Source organism: Cnephaeus nilssonii (genome assembly GCF_951640355.1).
Source record: "Cnephaeus nilssonii genome assembly, chromosome: 6".
Classification (NCBI taxonomy): Eukaryota; Metazoa; Chordata; class Mammalia; order Chiroptera; family Vespertilionidae; genus Cnephaeus; species Cnephaeus nilssonii.
Genome location: NC_137077.1, coordinates 91,453,860 through 91,474,913, shown reverse-complemented (window position 1 = coordinate 91,474,913; position 21,054 = coordinate 91,453,860). Strand labels below are relative to the sequence as shown.

Here is a 21,054-nt window from a genome sequence, read left to right as displayed (position 1 = left end):
TATTTTTTAGAAGAGGGGAATCTGGAAAAATAATACTAAAGTTCATCTGGAAAAAGAAACAAATGAAAATCCTCCAACAAAAAAACAATAAAGCAGAACAACCATCATATATAATAAAAGCCTAGGTGGCATCACGCCCTTGCGCGACAGCCGCCACAGGATGGCCACCACAGGATGGCCGCCACAAGATGGCCACGTGCACAGTGGATGCGGGGCCTGGTGGCTGCTCCACATGGTGAGGCCTGGGGGTACCGCGGCTCTGTGTGGCGTGGAGGAGGCAGGTCGCAGCAGGGGAGGGCAGTTGTGGCCCATCAGGCCGGCAGGGGAGGGCAGTTGTGGGCCATCAGGCCGGCAGGGGAGGGCAGCTGTGGGCCATCAGGGTGGCAGGGGAGGGCAGTTGTGGGCCATCAGGCTGGCACGGGAGGGCAGTTGGAGGCAAACAGGCCAGCAGGGGAGCAGTTAGGTGTCAATCAGGCCAGCAGGGGAATGGTTAGGGGAAATCAGGCTGGCAGGCAGAAGCAGTTAGGGGAAATCAGGCAGGCAGGCAGGAGAGCGGTTAGGAGCCAGCGGTCCCAGATTGTGAGAGGGATGATCCCTGTGGGATTGGGCCTAAACCGGCAGTTGGAAATCCCGCCAAGGGGTCCCAGATTAGAGAGGGTGCAGGCTGGGTTGAGGGACACCCTCCCCCGTGCACAAATTTCGTGCACCAGGGCTCTAGTACTAAATATTCAAATGCAGTAGGGAGCTACTATAATAGAAACAGTTTGGTACTGATACAGAGAAGCAGGTTCTAAATGACTGGCTTATTTCACTTAACATAATGCTCTCCAGGTCCATCCATGTTATTGCAAAGGGTAAAATTTCCTTCCCTTTTTACAACTGAGTAGCATTTCATTGTGTACATGGACCACAGCCTTTTCCCCCACCCATTTTATTTTAACCATCATTTAATTATTTCAGAGATACAAAAAAGTATAACAGAATTCAGAAATAGGCCCAAGTTTATATGATCATTTATCTAAGGCTTTTCAAATCAGAAGAAAAAGAAAGTAGAGCATTTAGTAAATATTATAAAAATGACTGGCTGGCCACATATAAAAACATAAAACTGAATCAGTACTGCAATAGAGTAGAACCTCAGTTCTCAAACTTAATTCGTTCCGGAAGTCTGATCAAGAAGCAATTTGTTCAAAAACAGAATCATTTTTCCCTTTAAAAATTATGTAAATTGAAGTAATTTGTTCCAGACTCCCAAATGATTTCCTGTTTTAACCTTTCTTATACTGGTATACAGTACATGTCTAATGTGCTGTTTAATCTATAAACAAACAACTCTTTTCTTAAATGTATTGAACCACTGCCCTGGCCGGTGTACTCAGTGGTTAGACAGTCAGTCAGCTGGTGGACCTAAGGGTTGCGGATTCAATTCCCAGTCAAGAGCACATACCTGGGTTGCAGGCTCTATCCTCGGCCCAGTTGGGGTGCATGCAGGAGGCAACCAATCAATGTGTGTCTCTCACATCAATGTTTCTCTTTCCCTTTTTTACCTCCCTCCCCCTTTCTCCTTCCTCCTCCTCCTCCCTCCTTCTTCAATCAATAAAAAATTTTGTAAATGTTTATTTTTTAATGAATAATTGTTATTCCACTAATCTTTAAAAAAGTATGTAACACATATATGCCTATATGCAGACATTTTGAAAGGAATTTTTGGGGGTGAAATAGGCAGGTTTAGGAAATTTTAGGAATTAAGGGGTCCATGGAAAAAACACTGGGCTACAGAGCTACATTACCATAAGACAAGGGAGCTGGGAGTGGCAGGTTACATTTACACATGATAAGGGAGCTGGAAGTAACAAAAGGTACATATTTACAAAATAAAGGAAGAAAGAAAGCCCAGAGGGAATAGGAGAACAAGGGAGAAGAAGGAGGGAACCTTGGGTACTTCATGGGAGGCTTGAGCTCTGGAGTTGCTATAGTGACCAAAACAAAGGGGAATTGTGACCAATCAGAGGGGATATCAAGGCACAAAGATCTGCAGCCTTTATAAACCATAAGGAAAAGGGACTCAGTGGGACTCTTCCCCCTCCCCATGTGGGAGTCTGTGCTTGTTTCTCAATAAATTTCCACCTTTTACTATAAATTTCCACCTTTCATTCATGGTTTCATTCTTTGACTCCACTGGACAAGAGCCCGGGAAGCCATCCTGCCCAGGGAACACCACGGTTCCAGTCCAAATTTCTCGTTTCAATTTCATTAAGGGATCACAAAGAATTGTTAACAACAGTTACATCTCTAAAAGCTGCACTGAGAAGGTCAAATGATGGGGAGAAAGACTTTCATTTGCTTTGTTTTTTACCTTGAACATATATTACTTTCATGATTTTAAAATTAAATATTTTTTTCAAACCACATTGTCATTTCTTAGTGCTTTTTTTAAAAATTGAAGTATAATTAACATGTAACATTAGTTTCAGATGTATAATATGATTCAATATTTGTATTCACTGTGAAATGATCACCACAAAAAGTTTAGTTACATTAATTACCACATACAGTTACAGAAATGTTTTTTTCTTGTGATAAAAACTTTTAAGATCAACTCTCAGCAATTTTGAAATATGCAATACAATATTATGAACTACAGTCACCACACTATATACATTACATTCCCATTACTTAATTCTTTTATAACTGAAAGCCTGCACCCTTAGATTCCTTTCTGAATGCTTTGAAAGAAATATTTATCTAGATTTTAAAAGTTGGGTACATTTATATTTCAAATATATTAGTGGGTCTATACATAAAATCACACAAATTTCAGAATAGTTGTAAAACTCTCTTCCCAAACAAAGTTCAAAATTATTTTTTGTATTATAAAATATCTACTGGCACACTAGAAGTCAGTAGCAAAGTTATAGCCAACAGTCTAGAGTGGGAATAACACAGCTTGACAGCAAGCTAAAACTCAAGTTGTATAACATGTTTTGCAAAGCTAAAGTGTTTCAAATTCACCAATTCAGAAGCAATATAGGAAAGTAACAATGATGAAGGTAAAAATTAAGGTAAAAAAATAAATTCTTCCTTTCCTTGACACATGTACACTGTATGTTTTTTTAAATTTATGTTTATCTTTGAAAGTTTTACATGATGTCCTTCTTTTCCCCCATTGATCATCTTCCCCTTGCTCCCCCGCCCTCCCTCCCCCCATACACTACTAGTATATGTTAATTATAGTAGCATGTTTTCTATTCAAAATTATAGTAGTATTAATCACATAGATGGAGTTGCAAACATTCCAAATCCATATAAATACTAATTCATGTCATTACAGTTCCAATACAGAAGCAGCAGAAGAATGTCAAAGTAAACACTTCGGCAATTTACAAGGCACTTTCCAGAAAAATAGCATGCAAACTGCTACTGAAGATACTAATACTGTTTACTTAAAAATTTTAAAAACTGAATATGCAGAACAGTTCTAACAACTGACCTATTGCAACAACAGTTTCAATTACAAACCACAAATATATAAACAGAGGAATGAGAAATGTTGACAACATTTAGGTATAACTCAGTGGTATGTATACATGATGTATGCCAGATGAACTCAGAACCCCTGCAGCTTACCTTCTTCTGAAGAACATTAACCTTCCGCTCCTTCACATCCAGCATGTCCTTGAGGTCATGTATCTCTCCAGCTTGTGTTCCCTTCTCCTCAGCCATGTCCTGAATTTGTTTTGTCTTCTTATTCAGCATGGTTTCCTTCTCTTCCAAACGCAATCGGAGAGCATCCACCTAAGAATGTATGACTTTTCATTAGAATCAAATAAAATACCACTCTAAATATAATTATTACACTTAGAAATTAATCCTGAAATGTTGTGAGTACTTTCATAAGAAAAATAAAATTTACACCAGTTAAATTACCATCAGATAATAGAAGGATAAATGGATCTGAATCAAGGAGACAAAGTGGAGAATTGTTATAAAGAGATTGAGTATTGCTACTTCTATAAAAGTAGCATAATCTAGAACTATATTTATCAAACTTTATGTGCATTACAATCACTTGGAAGGTTTAAACAAATTGCCAATCCTAGCCATCAGTTTCTGATTCAGTAGGGTTGGGGTTCAAGAATTAGTATTTCTAATTTCTAAGTTCCCAAGTGATGCTACACTGCTTTAGAAAATCTAATATTAGAAACACACCACAAGCATCACCAAGCACACCACTTGCTGAATCAGATAATAAAATCTAGGTATAGACACAATGCTTTTAGGACAAGCCCATAATGCACTTAGAGAGCTGTACAACACAAAGCAAAGGTCTACTTTCAGATCCCAAGATAGTCTTCTGAAGTCTGGTATCCAGTTCCCTTTATCCCTGAAGTTCAACAGCTTTTGTTAAATACAACAGTAAAATTATTAGAAATCTAATTATGGTACTTATTTTTAAATCTATCCATAGAAAATTTCATTAAGTATACTCATACACTAAATTTTTTTATTTTTTGCTTTTCCACTAAGGATTTATAATTCAGCAAATAGTTACATATGTATTTGATTATAGTTAAAAAAAAAAAAAAAGGGAGGTAGGTTTCTTTCATATTAAGATAGTACTGTTCAACAGGAATATGAGTCATATATGAAAGCCACATGTGAAATTTTAAATTTTCTAACAGCTACATTAAAAAGGAAAATGGGAACAAGCAAAGTAATTTTAATAACATACTTTATTTAACCTAATATATCTATAGTTATCATTTCAAACATGTAATCCATATAAAAAAAACTTACAAGCTATTTTACATTCTTTGTTTCATACTAAATCTTCCAAGTCCAATGCATACTGTAATTTACGTTTATATCACATCTCAGTTTGGACTAGCCATATTTCAAGTGATCAATAAACACATGTGACTACCACACTGACAGTGCAAATCTAAGATATTAAGTATGTTTCTATAAAACACGTTTAATCTTGAACTTGTCCTATATTATTTTTTGTGTATGAGTATGGATTAACCCACAAAGAAAAAACAAATAATATGGGTAATAACTTACATTTATAATACAGCAAAACTCTCAGGAAAGATCTAATATTATAACTAAACTATAAGGTATCAGAGAACCAATACTGTGTATATAGTGGTACTGACTACTCAGTATTACAGAAAATTTCCACGCGGCCAGTGTGACTGAGTGGTTGAGCATCAACCTATGAACTAGGAGTTACTGGTTTGATTTCTGGTCAGTGCACATGCCAGGGTTGCAAGCTCAATCCCCAATAGGGAGCATGCAGGAGGCAGCTGATCAATGATTCCCTCTCATCCTTGATGTTTCTATCTCTCTCTCCCTGTCCCTTCCTCTCTGAAATCAATAAAAATATATATTCTTAAAACATTTTTTTTAAAAGATAATTTCCTAGGTCCGTGGTCGGCAAACTGCGGCTCGCGAGCCACATGCGGCTCTTTGGCCCCTTGAGTGTGGCTCTTCCACAAAATACCACAGCCTGGCGAGTCTATTTTGAAGAAGTGGCATTAGAAGAAGTTTAAGTTTTAAAAATTTGGCTCTCAAAAGAAATTTCAATCGTTGTACTGTTGATATTTGGCTCTGTTGACTAATGAATTTGCCGACCACTGTCCTAGGTGACTAGTCTCATTTGAAACTGCTATAGTTAAGTCATTATGTACTTACAAATTATATCCAACTATACTGGAAAGCAAAGTATGTAAATTAACCAGCTTTCACTATGCTAAACTATATTTCTCCCAACCACTTAAACATCACCAAGCCAGAAATTGGGGAAGCACCCATTTTATGTCCCACTTATAATCCTTCACAAGCTCTACTGACAAACACTCATTAACCTCCAACTTTCTTTTATTCTACTTTAATAAATAATATATGGTTAACCAGATTATATTCTGGAAAGGTCCACCTAAGAACTTTCATATTGTAAAAATCCTATTTCTTTCTTTTATGCCTACTAAATATACCCTTTGTCCACAAGGTAACCTCTAGTCTATCATACCTATTTTTTGTTGTTATTCATCTTTCTTCTGGTTTCACTTGTTTTTTTCCCAACATGAGCAATCCATTCAAGCAGTCTCACATCATCACCTTTTTTTTAGTCATATTTATTTTACAAATATTTACTCCTATATTAAACCATTTTCTTCATTCTACCCTCTGACTTCTGAACCTGCCTGCATGTGGTCAAGCACAGGCTTGCCAACCAAATATACAGTACTAGAGGCCTGGTGCACAGGGAGGGTCCCTAGGCCTGGCCAGCGATCAGGGCCAATTGGGGCCTTCCAACTGCTGGCAGGGGCCTTCCTTCATTCCATGCCACCCCCTGGTTCAGTGCACATCATAACAAGTGATCGAACTCCCAGTCTCCCATTGAACTTCCCAGGGGACACTTTGCAGATTAGCCTTTTATACATATAGATAAGCACTATGTTAAGCACCGGCTCTCCGACATCCCCTGAGGAGTCCCGAATTTTGAGAGGGCGCAGGCCAGGCCGAGGGACCCCACCAGTTCACAACTGGGGCCCGGGAGGGACACAGGAGGTTGGCCAGCCGGGGAGGCATCACGGGAGGGCTCCAGGGCATGACCAGCCGTCTCGCTCAGTCCCAATCAGCCAGACCCCAGCAGCAAGCTAACCTAACGGTCGGAGCACCTGCCCCCTGGTGGTCAGTGCACGTCATAGCAAGCAGTTGAGTGGCCTTAGCATGTCATTAGCATATTATGCTTTGATTGGTTGAACGGCCGACCAGTCAACCAGACACTTAGTATATTAGGTTTTTATTATATAGGATATTAAAAATCCCCACAATTCTATCCCCAAGCACTGTATTTTCTTCCCTCGAATTCTCCCTGTGGAAAATTTCACTCTCCCAGGGCCACCTGAGAAACTGGGGCTTAGAGAGGATAGCAGGCCCAAAATCTCACAGCTATAAATAACTCACAGAGAAGGAATTTAAGATTAAATGGTCTGTCTCCAAATTCCACGATCTTAACCAGTAAGTCTGTATTATACTCCTCCCCTCAGAGCTAGATAAAAGAGTACATACTATATGATTTCACTTATGTAAAATTTTAGAAAATGCAAACTAATTCCAGTAACATAAAGCATATAAAGGATTGCATGGGAATGAGGGAAGAAGAGGGGAATAGTGAAGAATATCAGAGAGGGACAGGAGAAAGGGAATACAAAGAGGTATAAGAAAACTTTTGGGACAATATTATCTTGATTGTGGTGTTTGGTTTTACAGATGTATGTGTCAAAACTTACCAAACTGTACATTTTAAATACATGCAATATATTTAATGTCAATACATTTGTGAATTTTTTTAAAAGCAAAATTAGAAAGCCTGGTATTACCATAGGAATAAACCAGCAGACTTCTGCAACAGAACTCAACTACAGACCCACACACATAGGGACTCAAACATAAATAGAACAGAAGTGACACTGATAAAAGGATAGCGCATTTAATAAACTGTTTTTAGAAAACTGGCTCCCCATATTGAGAGCGGGGCAAAAATCCCTAACTCATATCATACACAGAAATGAATTCTGGGTGAATTAAAGGTTTATATAAGAGAATCAAACCTTTAAAACTTCTAAAAGGAAATATAAGAAAATGCTTTTAGTTAACATAATGTCCTACAGGTCCTTTTTACAGCCAAGCAGTATTCCATGGTGTAAAAGTACCATAGCTGTTTTATCTACTCATCTACTGATGGACACTTAGGCTGCTTCCAAATCTTGCCTATTGTAAATAACGCTGCAATGAACACAGGAGTGAAATAAGCCAGTCAGAGAAAGACAAGTACCATATGATTTCACTCATATGTGGAATTTAACCCTTTTGCACTCGCTTGCTTTTTTCATCGAGCTGCTACCGATGCTAACCGTGTCGAGTCACACTCGACATCCGAGTGCAAAAGGTTAATGAACAAATTGAACTAACAAGCAAAATAGAGGCAGATTAATAGATAGAAATCAGGCAGACAGCTCTGGCTGAGGGGGGGTGGTGGAGTTGGGGGAAGTGGAGGGATTGAGCAGGGAAAAAAAAAGAGAAAGAACTCATGGACAGGGACAACACAGTAATGATTGCAGGGGAAAGGGGAGTGGGTGGAGATGGAAGAGGATATAGGGGGATAACAAGTGATGGAAAAAATAAAAGAAAGAAAATACTTTTAGGACATTGAGGCATGGAAGAATTTTTTTTAAAGACACAAAAGAGATACATCTTAAAGAAAAAATATTGGTAAATCGAACTATATTAAAATTCAAAACTTCTACACATCATACCATTTCAGTGTTTATTTTATTATTTTATCTAACAAAAATCAGACTAATGGTTGCCAGAGGGGAGGGGGTTAGGGGAACTGGGTCAAAAAGGTGAAGGGATTAAGAAGTACAAATTGATAGTCACAAAATACTCACAGGGATGTTAAACTACAGTATAAGGAATATAGTCAATAATATTGTAAAAACTATGTATAGTGCCAGGTGGGTACTTGAAATAAAGGGGCAACACTTTATAAAGTATGACTGTCTAATCACTATGCTGTACATCTGAAACTAATATTGAATGCAAACTGTTACTGGGAGAAAACAAATTAAGTAAAATATAGATATTTTGTTAACTGGCCAAAATTAAATATGATCCAATATTAAACTTCAATTTTCAAAATTTGTGACCATTTACAATTGTTCCAAAAAAAATTAAGTACTTAGGTATATATCTAACAAAACATGTATAAGATCTACCTGTTGAAAATTACAAACAGCTAATGAAAGATATTCAAAAAGATCTAAATAAGTTCTTCCCTTGAATACTCTATGAAATATACTAGTAAACTTGACATGTGTTAAGATAGCCATCTGCTTAAAATTTTCCTTGGGGACAAGGAAACAGAAAATAATTTTTAGCAGTGATAAAAGAATGTGTTTTTCTGACAAACAGCAGATCTATAATAAGTCAAGCCCAGTGAATCCAAGAAATGTTACACTAAAAGTTGCTAGTGTGGGTGTCTGAAGTCAACACTAAAAATCTCACAGCAAGAATTAAAATCCAAAGCAAAGCAAAGCAAAGATGAATTACATGATTCCCACTAAATTCTCCAATGGTCTTTTCTAAAGTGCAAGATAACAAAAGTCTTTTAAGTTTCCCTTGGTTGCTTTTCATGCAATGCAGAATTTAAATGTGCTGGTCCAGAGGTCTGAGATAAAACAACCACGAAAACACTCAGCTACTACTAGATTAATTGCTCTGAATTCTACACTGATCTTTAGGTTTGGAGTGAACTAAAATTCATAGTATATTTTGTGTGAGGTCCATATTTTGCAAACCACAAAAAAACATACTCAGAAAAGCACATCAGAGACTAGCAGGACACACAGTCATCACCCTAACACCATTCCTGGCAGGAGGAATAAGACCTTGTTTATTCACATCAACTGAGCTGGAGGAACAGTGTCCACCCAGCTTGCCAAACATCAAGGTCTGTGGCAAATAGGTTATGCCAAATGCAACAAAAACAGAAGGTTTTTCTCTACAAGTTTTTCAATATACATAAACAGAAAAGTGGCTACCTTGCTGTGCTGGCCTCTCAATGCGGACCATAAAACCACTAATGATCTCAACCACTATATCTTAACCTTATATTTTTTTACATCAATAAATAGATCATCTAAATGTAGTAATTATTGCATAGAAACAATGGTTTGTTTCCTATCATTTCTTTCATGACTTTATGACTTTACCAATATGATTCACTCCCTTCCTAATTCACTGACTACACCTTTTCAGTTTTCTTCAGTTTGGATCCTCTGTCATTTCCCCCTCTTCACATCTTACTTTACACAACTTCTTCTGAAGAAACCAACTTCTTCTGGAGGTAGGCTTTAACCACTACCTCCACGACAACTTCCAAATCTTTATTCCTGGCCCAACCAGTTCTAAATGCCAGGGATTCTAACAATATTTTCTAGTTAAACCTAATATTCTATTGAATATTAAGTTTAGAGTAAGATTTTTTTAGAACCTTTACTTTTAAAGGACCTTTAAAAGATCACCTAATGTGGACCAACATTAAGATAAGTTAAATTTAAGTGGTATCTATTAATTTATCTTCTGAATTCTTCCTGTATTTGCCAATATTTCATACATTATTTTAAAAAATTTAATAATCTGCCCTGGCCAGTATGGCTGTTAGTTAGTTGGACGTCATCCTGTGAACCAAAAAGGTTGCTGGTTCCATTTCTGGTCAGGAAATATGCCTGTGTCTCGGGCATGATCCCCAGTAGAGGGCATGCAGGAGGCAGCCAACTGATGTTCTACTCTCACATCAATGCCCTTTCTCTCTCCTTCTCCCTTCCTCTCTCTCTAAAAAAATTAATAAAAATATTTTTTAAAATTAAATACTCTAGACCTGGTCAGGTGGCTCAGTTGGTTGGAGCATTGTCCTGTACACCAAAAGGGGTTATGGGTTTGATCCCTGGTCGAGGTGTATATGAGAGGCAACAGATCAATGTTTTTCTCTCACATCAATGTCTCTCTCCCCCATTTCCACTCTCTCTAAAAAAATCAATAAACATGTCCTCAGATGAGGATTTTTAAAAAATTAAATAACCCTAACTCCAAATTTTAAAGCTGAAGATATCAAATTCCAAACAAAGTGACTTGCCCAAGATCACTAAGTATAATTTCCTACCACCACATTTCCCATTGTTCCCATCTACAAAGGAGGCTAAATGAAGGACACTGGGCAATGGTGTTGACAACATATACAAATAAACCTTTCCTTTTAATTTATTTTTACTTAAAATATAGTTATTATGCAATCTTATATTGTTTATATTCATTTCAGGTGTTCAATATAGTGATTCAACATTTTTATACCTTACCATGTCATCACATCACTAATTCTAGTAATTATCTGTCACCATGTAAAGTTATCACAATATAACTGACTACATTCTCCTTCCCCTTTTCAGCCATTCCCCCATCCCATCTGGTAACTAACCCTTTGGTCTATGTTTCCAGGAATCTATTTTCGTTTTTGTTTTATTTGTTTGTTTGTTTGAGATTCACATATAAGTGAAACCATATGACATTTGTCTTTCTCTGCCTGACTTATTTCACTTAGTGTAATGTCACAAAAGGCAAGGTTTCATTCCTTTTTATTGCTGTGTAATATTTCATTGTATGAGATATGTATATATACATATATATATATCCTATATAATAATCCTATATAATAAAGAGGTAATGTGCAAATTGACCATCACTCCAACACACAAGATGGCTGCCCCCATGTGGACACAAGATGGCCACCACAAGATGGCCAGCAGGGGAGGACAGTTGGGAGGGACCAGGCCTGCAAGGGAGGGCAGTTGAGGGCGATCAGGCCTGCAGGGGAGGGCAGTTAGGGGCAACCAGGCCTGCAGGGGAGGACAGTTGGGAGGAACCCAGGCCTGCAGGGGAGGGCAGTTCGGGGGGGAATCAGGCCTACAGGGGAGGGCAGTTGGGGGGAATGAGGCCTGCAGGGGAGGGCAGTTGGGGGGGAAGCAGGCCAGCAGGGGAGAGCAGTTATGGGCGACCAGGCCTGCAGGGGAGGGCAGTTGGGGGCGACCAGGTCAGCAGGGGAGAGCAGTTAGGGGTGACCAGGCCTGCAGGGGAGGGCAGTTGGGGGCGACCAGGCCTGCAGGGGAGGGCAGTTGGGGCGACCAGGCCTACAGGGGAGGGTAGTTGGAGGTGACCAGGCCTGCAGAGGAGGGCAGTTAGGGGTGGCCAGGCCAGCAGGGGAGGGCAGTTAGGGGCAATCAGGCCGGCAGGGGAGCAGTTAGGCATCGATCAGGCTGGCAGAGGAGTGGTTAGGGGGTGATCAGGCTGGCAGGCAGAAGTGGTTAGGGCAATCAGGCAGGCAGACAGTCGAGTGGTTGGGAGCCAGCAGTCCTGGATTGTGAGACGGATGTCCCAGATTGCAGAGGGTGCAGGCTGGGCTGAGGGAAACACACCCTGCCCCCTTGCACGAATTTCAGGCACCAGGCCTCGAAAATATATCTATATATATAGAGAGATATAATATAGATATATCTTTATCCATTCATCTATATGTGGACACCTACACTGCTTCCAAATCTTGGCTATTGTATATATAATGCTGCAATAAACGCAGGAAAATATTTCTCCAAAGAACATATACAGATGGCTAACAGACATATGAAAAGATGTTCAACATCACTAATCAACAAGGAAATGTAAATCAAAACCACAATGGGATACGACCTCACACCAGTCAGAATGGCTATTTTTAAAAAGTCAACAAATAACATGTGTTGTTGAGGATGTGAGAAAAGGGACCCCTTGTGCACTGCTGGTAGAAAATGAAACTGGTTCAGCCCCTATGGAAACAGTATGGGTATTCCTCAAAAAATAAAAATAGATATACCATATTACCCAGAAATTTCACTTCTGGGTATTTATCCAAAGGAAACAAACTTTTTTAAAACGCTATTTCAACAGAGCTCTGTTGAAGCTTCATACCTGAAAAAAAGCTGAGGAGCTCAGAGAAATATCAAAAAGGACATTTCAAAGTACACAGTTTATTTGTACTTTGTTTACAAAAAAATAAATAAAGTTGCAAATTTATAATCTTATAAAATTTCCCTTGAAATTTTATAAAGCAGACAAAGACACAAATTGGCTATACAGAGTATACTATGCCCTGACTAGTGTGGCTCAGTTGGTTAGAACATCATCCCATACACCAAATTGTCGAGGGTTTGATTCCCAGTCAGTGCACATACCCTGGTTGCAGTTTCTATCCCCAGTCAGAGCACATACAGGAAGCAACCAAACAATGTTTCTCTCTCACATCCATGTTCCTCTCCCTTCCCCTCGCCTTCTCTCTCTCTCTCCCTCTCTATAATCAATTTTTTTAAAAAGAGTGTATACTGTAAGAAGCATCCACAGTGGAAATGTTAATGCTCTTGCTCTCTGCAAAACCAATAGTGTAGTTAGCCAATCTAGTTCTATCTTGACCACTCTAAGCCAACACATCAGTAATATTTCCTCATTCTGGTATCAGAACAGGTCAATTAAGCCTTAACCCTTTGCACTCGCTTGCTTTTTTCTCGATTCCTTTATTCTAATGCTAACCATGTCGAGTCACACTCGACATCCGAGTGCAAAAGGTTAAAGCCCTCTCTATGTGAAAACACTTAGAATCATGGAGAATTTCCACACTGGAAGGACCCTTAAAGTTACCTGATTAAATCACTCATTAAAAACTTGAATCTCTTCATACAATATCCCTTTTAATCAGGCATCTCTAGTATTTTAACACCTCCAGTGTAAACCAGGTACATGGTTCTTCTCTAGAGGATGCCCATACACTTCTTTTAACAGCTATAGTAAAAAAGCTAACTCTTATCTTGAAATTTTAGAAAATGTTTTTCTGTACTTTTAGCCATTGGCCCAAGTATGACACCTTAGGTCACATTCTCTTCCACATAACAGCCATTTAGATACATGCAGACTATCATGTACTCCAAAGAACATTTCTTCTCTAAGCTAACCTTCAAGTGTTCCTTATCATCCCACGGTGTCAGATGCTTTGAGTCTAAACATGCTTAAATGTGCCAATGTCTCTTAAATCATTGCACCCAGAACTCAATATTTTAGGTGTGGTCTAATCATCTCATCCTTATTTCTAGACACTTCTAAAACAACTTGAAGATTGTAGCTGAGCCAGAGTGGCTCAATTATTAAGTGTCAATGTATGGTGCAGGAGGTCACGGTTCAATTCTCAGTCAGGTCATATGCACATGTTGCAGACTTGGTCCCTGTGTAGAGAGTGCAGGAGGCAGCCAAACAATGATTCTCTCATCACTGATGTTTCTCTCTCTCTCCCTCTCTCTCTCTCTCTCTCTCTCTCTCTCTCTCTCTCTCTCTCTCTCTCTCCCTCTCCATTCCTCTCTGAGATCAATAAAAGTATATTAAAAAAACGAAAAAGAGAAAGAGACTAAAAATGGCAGCAAGGTAAATGGAAGCTCACAAACATGATCCCAGGACCAAACTGGAATTATAACTAAAATACAAAAAAAACCACCCTGAATAATCAACTGAAGACTTGCTGGAGAGAACCCTGATAACCAAAGACGGAAAGTAAAGACCACACAGAGTCTGGTAGGAAGGGCAGAGGTGCGGAAGGGCAGAGGTGTGAAAGGGCTGGCAAGGCTCCCAAAGATAGCAGCTGAAGTTCTGGAGAGATATCTCAACTGTGGGAGGGAGGGGGTTCCCAATGAGAACTCCGGGATCTAATCCCCAACCTGGTCCCCCCAGGAGAGAACTATAACTGAGAAAGGCACCAACATAACATCTGGCTGTGAAAAGCAGCAGGGTTACTGTCTGCCAGGGAAAGACAGCTAGAAATGCAGGCATCCTCTTAAAGGGCCAACACACAAAATTTCGAGTGCATCCACTTACCTTGGGCTCCAGCAGAGCAGACTGGAGCTGTGTAAGCATAAGCCAGGGTTGGATACTCTGGGGTTAGAGCACAGAAGGCAGACAACCCAGTTTCCTGTGCTGAGTCATTCCCTCATGCTGTGGAGGTCATCTTTCTCAGTCAGACCTTTGCTATCCAGGGGGTGTTTGCTTGGGGGAAAGGCAGTTGCCCCACCCTACTGAAAAACCACTTGCCCCAACCTGTGAAGTTTCTGAGGCCCACTAAGAGTCTGAGAATAACAATGACCCTCCAGGCAGAAGCAAATGCCCCACCCTGTTGGAAAACCTCTCACCTTCCTGTGGATGATTGCTTGAGGCTACTCCAGACTGAATCAAATCAGTCTGCAGGCAGAGGCAGGTCTCCAGAGGCTTTAAGTCTTTGCCTGATCTAATTAGTCAGAAACAATTGGGTCCCCACCACAGACAGTATCCCAGATTGCTCAGTGAAGCAAAAGCCAGCGGAACCCAAAAGGCCTGAAGCTGACACCTGTGGGACCAGCTCTGTGGAGGAAGAGAGCACAACTCATAACAGGGACAATCAAGATGTGAGACTTGCCCTAGCTGGTTTGGCTTAGTGGATAAGAGAATTGGCCTGCATATGAAAGGGTCCCAGGTGAGATTCCAGCCAAGGGCACATGCCTGGGTTGCAGTCTCGATACCCCAAGTAGGGGGTGTGCAGGAGGCAGCCAACCAATGATTCTCTTTAATTGATGTTTCTACCTCTCTATCCCTCTCCCTCCTCTCTGAAATAAATAAAAATATATTTTTTAAAAAGATAGGAGACTCAAGGCAGATCCAGCCTCTGCACTAGAGTCCCTGACTACTGAACTACTAGGGGATTTGACCTCTCAGACCTCAATCAGGTAGCCCAAGGCCAGAGAAGGACAGTGACTCACATTCACCTGTACTACAAAAGCTCCCAGAAGGCTCAAGATAGACACACCAAGGGACCAGATTCAATGACATCAGAGAAAAAGGCAGTGAGACCCACAAATAGCAGACCCAAAGCACTTGTGTAACAAAGAGAGTGCACCACTGGACCCCTCAAGATACTGTCTACATAAAGCCATCCCACAAAGACTGGGAAGCATAGCAGTCCTATCTAATACATAGAAGCAAATACAAAAAAGACAGCTAAAATGGGGAGACAAAGAAACAACCTCCAAATGAGAGAAAAGAAGGAATCTCTGGAAAAAGAACTAAATGAAATGGAGGCAAGCCAAACTCAAATCAGACATAGAGTTCAGAGCAATGGTTATAAAGATGCTTAAGGAACTTGGTGCAAATTACAACAGCATGAAAAGTGAAATAGAGGCCATGAACAAGAACCAGAAATAAATAATAATACATTTGACATCAAAAACACACAGGAAGGGATTAAAAATAGATTGGATGAAGCAGAGGATCAAATCAGCGATTTGGAAGACAAGGTAGAAATAAATACCCAATTAGAAAAGCAACTAAAAAAAGAATTAAAAAGCAGGAAGATAGCTTAAGGGAGCTCTGCGACTAAAAGAAACGTAACAACACCCACTTTATAGGAATACCAGAAGGGGAAGAGGGTGAGCAGGAACAGAGAATGTGTTTAAAGAAACAATGACAGAAAACTTCCCCAACCTGGTGAAGGAAAATGTCACACAAGTTCAGGCGGCACAGAGAGTAACAATCAAGATGAACCAAAAGAGACCGACACCTAGACACATCATAAGTAAAATGGCAAATGTTAAAGACAAAGAAAGAATCTTAAAGGCAGCAAGAGAGAGACAGAAAATTACCAACAAAGGAGTTCCCATTAGAATGTCAGCTGACTTCTCAACAAAAACACTTCAGACCAGAAGGGAGTGGTATAAAGTACTCAAAGTAATGAAAAGTAAGGGCCTAAATCCAAGACTACTGTACTGTATCCAACGAGGCTATCATTTAAAATTGAAGGTGAAATAAAAAGCTTTACAGACAAAAAAAGGTTGAAGAAGTACATTACCACCAAACCAGCAATGCAAGAAATGCTAAAGGGATTGCTTTAAGAAGAAAAGGGCCCTAGGGAGAAACCAAGATGGCGGCATAGGAAAACACCTAAACTGCGGCTTCGCACAACAATTTCAAAACTACAACTGAAAGACAAAACGGACATCATCCAGAACCAGAGGAAAGCTGACTGAGTGGAAATTCTACAACTAGAAGGAAAGAGAAAAGCACACGGAGACTCAGAGGAGTTGCAAAAGGCTGAGGTACGGAGACGTGCACTCACGCGGAGAGGACGGGCGGCTGAGTGCCTGGCTGGCTATCCCAAGTGGGAGGGAGACAGAAGCTCCCGACTGCACTGAACCCCAGTTCCGGGCAAGACCCTGGGGACCCAGATTCATATGGAGGGAATCTGGACTGTCAGGAAAAGAGAAAAGCACACGGAGACTCAGGGGAGCTGCTAAAGGCAGAGGTCCGGAGGCACACGTGCGAGCGCGAGCGGAAGACTGACTACTGAGTGCACAGGTGGCTGAGTGCGCCGCTGGCTTTCTCTAACGGGAGGGAGACAGAAGCTCCCGACTGCGCTGAACTCCAGTTCCGGGCGAGAATCTGGGAACCCAGACCCATTTGGGGAGAAACTGGACTGTCTCGCAGCAGGCGAAACTCGAGGGCAGTTTTCTCTCAGAGGTGCTTGCAGCAATTACCGAGGGACACTGAGACCCAGGGGCCTCATAGGGCAGGGCTGACGGGAAGCCAAGGCTGTCTGCTCTGCCCTGAGACTCCGCCTCATCCAAGCTAAACACAGAGGCTTTTGCAATTTTGCAAGTCTTGTCTCATAAGGGTGTCTCCAGCACAGAAGTTCTCCCAGCATAGACACAGCTGATCCTCACAGCCAATTGGCCTGGAGGTCAATTCCTCCCAGTGATACCAACAACAATCAAGGCTTAACTACAACAAGGCTGTGCACACCGTCCACAAAGGGGTGCACCAAGAGTGTCCACCTCAGGTAACTGGGGAGGCTGAACCACTGGGCCCCGTGGGACACCTAGCACACAAAGCTACTCTACCAACTCAGGGAAGCAGTGAAAATGCGATACAAAGAAACAGATCCCAAATGAAAGAAATGGAGGAAAGCAAACGACTGGAAATAGAGTTCAAAACCACGGTTATTAAGGTTTTTCAAGAATTTCCCAGAAAAGGCCGATAAATTTAGCGAGACCCTCGAGGATATGAAAAAGGACCAACTAGAAATTAAACATACACTGACTGAAATAAAAAATATTATACAGAGACCTAACAGCAGACTAGAGGACCGCAAGAATCAAGTCAAAGATTTGAAATAAAAAGAAGCAAAAAACACTCAACTGGAAAAGCAAAAAGAAAAAAGAATCCAAAAATTTGAAGATAGTGTAAGGAGCCTCTGGGACAACTTCAAACATACCAACATCCGAATTATGGGGGTGCCAATAGAAGAGAGAGAACAAGATACTGAAAACCTATTTGAATAAATAATGATTGAAAACTTCCCCCACCTGGTGAAAGAAATAGACTTACAAATCCAGAAAGCACACAGAACCCCAAACAAAAGGAATCCAAAGAGGACCACACCAAGACACATCATAATTAAAATGCCAAGAGCAAAAGACAAAGAGAGAATCTTAAAAGCAGCAAGAGAAAAACAGTTAATTACCTACAAGGGAGCACCCATACGATTGTCAGCTAATTTCTCAACAGAAACTATGCAGGCCAGACAGGAGAGGCAAGAAATATTCAAAGTGATGAATACCAAGAACCTACAACCAAGATTACTCTACCCAGCAAAGCTATCATTCAGAATCAAGGTCCAATAAAGAGCTTCACAAATAAGAAAAAGCTAAAGGAGTTGACCACTGCCAAACCAGTATTATATGAAATGCTGAAGGGTATTCTTTAAGAAGAGGAAGAAGAAGAAAAAGGTAAAGATAAACATTATGAACAACAAATACATATCTATCAACAAGTGAATCTAAAAATCATGTGAATGAAAAATCTAATGAACAGAATAAACTGGTGAATATCTTCTCTAATAAAATGGTAATATGCAAATTAACCATCACTCCGCTACATAAGCCACGCCCACCAGCCAAGCCACGCCCAGCAGCCAATCAGGGCGAGTATGCAAATTAACCCAAACCAAGATGGCTACAGCCACAGAGAGCAAGGTTTCCTAGGTAACAGAGCAAGCCAAGCTTTCCATAGCCGTTGCAGGCCTAAGCCTCCACTCAAGCTACAAAGTTTCAATTATAGAAGGTAAACAAATTCAAACAAATGGCAACAGAATGGAGCTTGAGAGAGCAGGCCAGGGTTGCCGGCGGCAACAGGGAAGCAAAGCTTTAAAGCACACCCTGGCTGGGCCCACCCGCTTAAGGCAACAAAGTTTCAACTGTAGAAGGTGAATTAACTGCCACAGAGATGGCTGCCGCCCTGGAGGGAACAGCAGGCTTGGCTCTGCTCCAGGCTACAAAGTTTCAATTGTAGAAGGAAAATAAATCCCAGATACCAGGGCCTCCGCTTAGGTTGCCAGGGAGCGTGGCCGGCCTGCAAACCACCACAGGCCCCTCGCTCAGGCCACCCCACGCCCCAAGGGAACCCCACCCTGATCTGGGACACCCTTCAGGGCAAACCAGCTGGCCCCCACCCGTGCACCAGGCCTCTATCCTATCTAATAAAAGAGTAATATACAGATTGATCATCACTGCAACACACAATATAGCTGCCCCCATGTGGTCAAAGATCCTGCCCCCATGTGGACACAAGATGGCCACTACAAGATGGCCAGCAGGGGAGGGCAGTTGGGAGGTACCCGGCCTGCAAGGGAGGGCAGTTGAGAGGGACCAGGCTTGCAAGGGAGGGCAATTGGAGGTGATCAACCCTGCAAGAGAGGGCAGTTAGGGGTGACCAGGTTGGCAGAGGAGGGAAGTTGGGGGCAAACAGGCTGGCAGGGGAGCAGTTAAGCATCAACCAGGCTGGCAGCGGAGTGGTTAGGGGGTGATCAGGCTGGCAGGCAGAAGCGGTTAGGGGCAATCAGGAAGGCAGGCAGGCAAGCAGTTGGGAGCCAGCAGTCCTGGATTGTGAGAGGGATGTCCGACTGCCCGTTTAGGCCCGATCCCACCAGGATTGGGCCTAAACGTGCAGTCGGACAACCCTCCAGGAGTCCCAGATTGGAGAGGGTACAGGCTGGGTTGAGGGACAACCCCCCGCCGTGCATGAATTTCGTGCACCGGGCTTCTAGTAATAGAATCAGGGGCATAGAAAGGGAGTGGACTGACAATTCTCAGGGGAAAAGGGATGTAGGGGGTGTGGGAAGAGACTGGACAAAAATCGTACACCTATGGATGAGGACAATGTGGGGGAGAACCAGGTGGAGGGGAACTATGTGGGGGGAAAAGAGGAACAATTGTAATAATCTAAACAATAAAGATTTATTAAATTTAAAAAATAAAAAAGAAAAGAAAAGGGCCCTAGCCAGGTTGGCTCAGTGAATAGAGCGACAGCCTGTGGGTTCACTTCCAGTCAAGGGCACACACCTTGGTTGCAGGCTCCTCTCCAGCCTGGGTCCTGATTGGGGCTCAAGGAGGAGGCAACCAATCAATGTGTTTAGAACAAGCTCTCCAAAAATTCATCTGGAATTTAAAAAAAAAGACCCCGAATAGCCACAGCAATCCTGAGAAAGAAGAACAAAGTTGGAGGCACCACAATACCAGATATCAAGCTATATTACAAAGCCACAGTTCTCAAAACTGCCTGGTACTGGAACAAGAACAGACATATAGACCAATGGAACAGAACAGAGAACCCAGAAATCGATCCAAGCCACTATGCTCAATTAATATTTGATAAAGGAGGCAAGAGAATACAATGGAGTCAAGACAGTCTCTTCAATAAATGGTGCTGGGAAAATTGGTCAGATACATGCAAAAAAATGAAACTAGATCACTAACACCATACATAAAAATAAACTCAAAATGGTTAAAGGACTTAAATGTGAGACGGGAAACCATAAAAATCTTAGAAGAATCCATAGGCAGCAAAATAGCAGACATATGTCATAGCAATATCTTTACCGATACAGCTCCTAGGGCAATGGAAACTAAGGAGAAAATAAACAAATGGACTTCATCAAAATAATAAGCTTCTGCACAGTAAAAGAAACCATCAACAAAACAACAAGAAAGCACTGCATGGGAGAACATATTTGCCAATGCTATCTCAGATAAGGGTTTAATCTCCAAAATTTACAGGGAACTCATACAATTTAACAAAAGGAAGATAAACAATACAATCAAAAAATGGGCAAAGAACCTAAATAGACACTTTTCAAAAGAGGACATACAGAAGGCCGAGAGACATATGAAAACATGCTCAAAGTCACTAATCATCCAAGAGATGCAAATCAAATAACAATGAGGTACCATCTCACACTTTCCAGAATGGCTATCATCAACAAATCAACAAACAAGTGCTGGCGAGGATGTGGAGAAAAAGGAACCCTCCTGCACTTCTGGTGGGAATACAGACTGA

At 41.1% G+C, this 21,054-nt stretch overlaps 1 protein-coding gene across 6 annotated transcripts in view; it reads right to left on the bottom strand.

The window, feature by feature from the left end:
- Positions 1-21,054, bottom strand: part of ERC1 (ELKS/RAB6-interacting/CAST family member 1) — a 519,277-nt gene that overhangs the window by 361,181 nt on the left and 137,042 nt on the right. For all 6 annotated transcript variants that reach the window (XM_079775049.1, XM_079775046.1, XM_079775048.1 and 3 more), the window contains one exon: positions 3,628-3,795. In XM_079775049.1, coding sequence (XP_079631175.1) covers positions 3,628-3,795 — 168 coding nt within the window. The remainder of the gene's footprint in view (positions 1-3,627; positions 3,796-21,054) is intronic.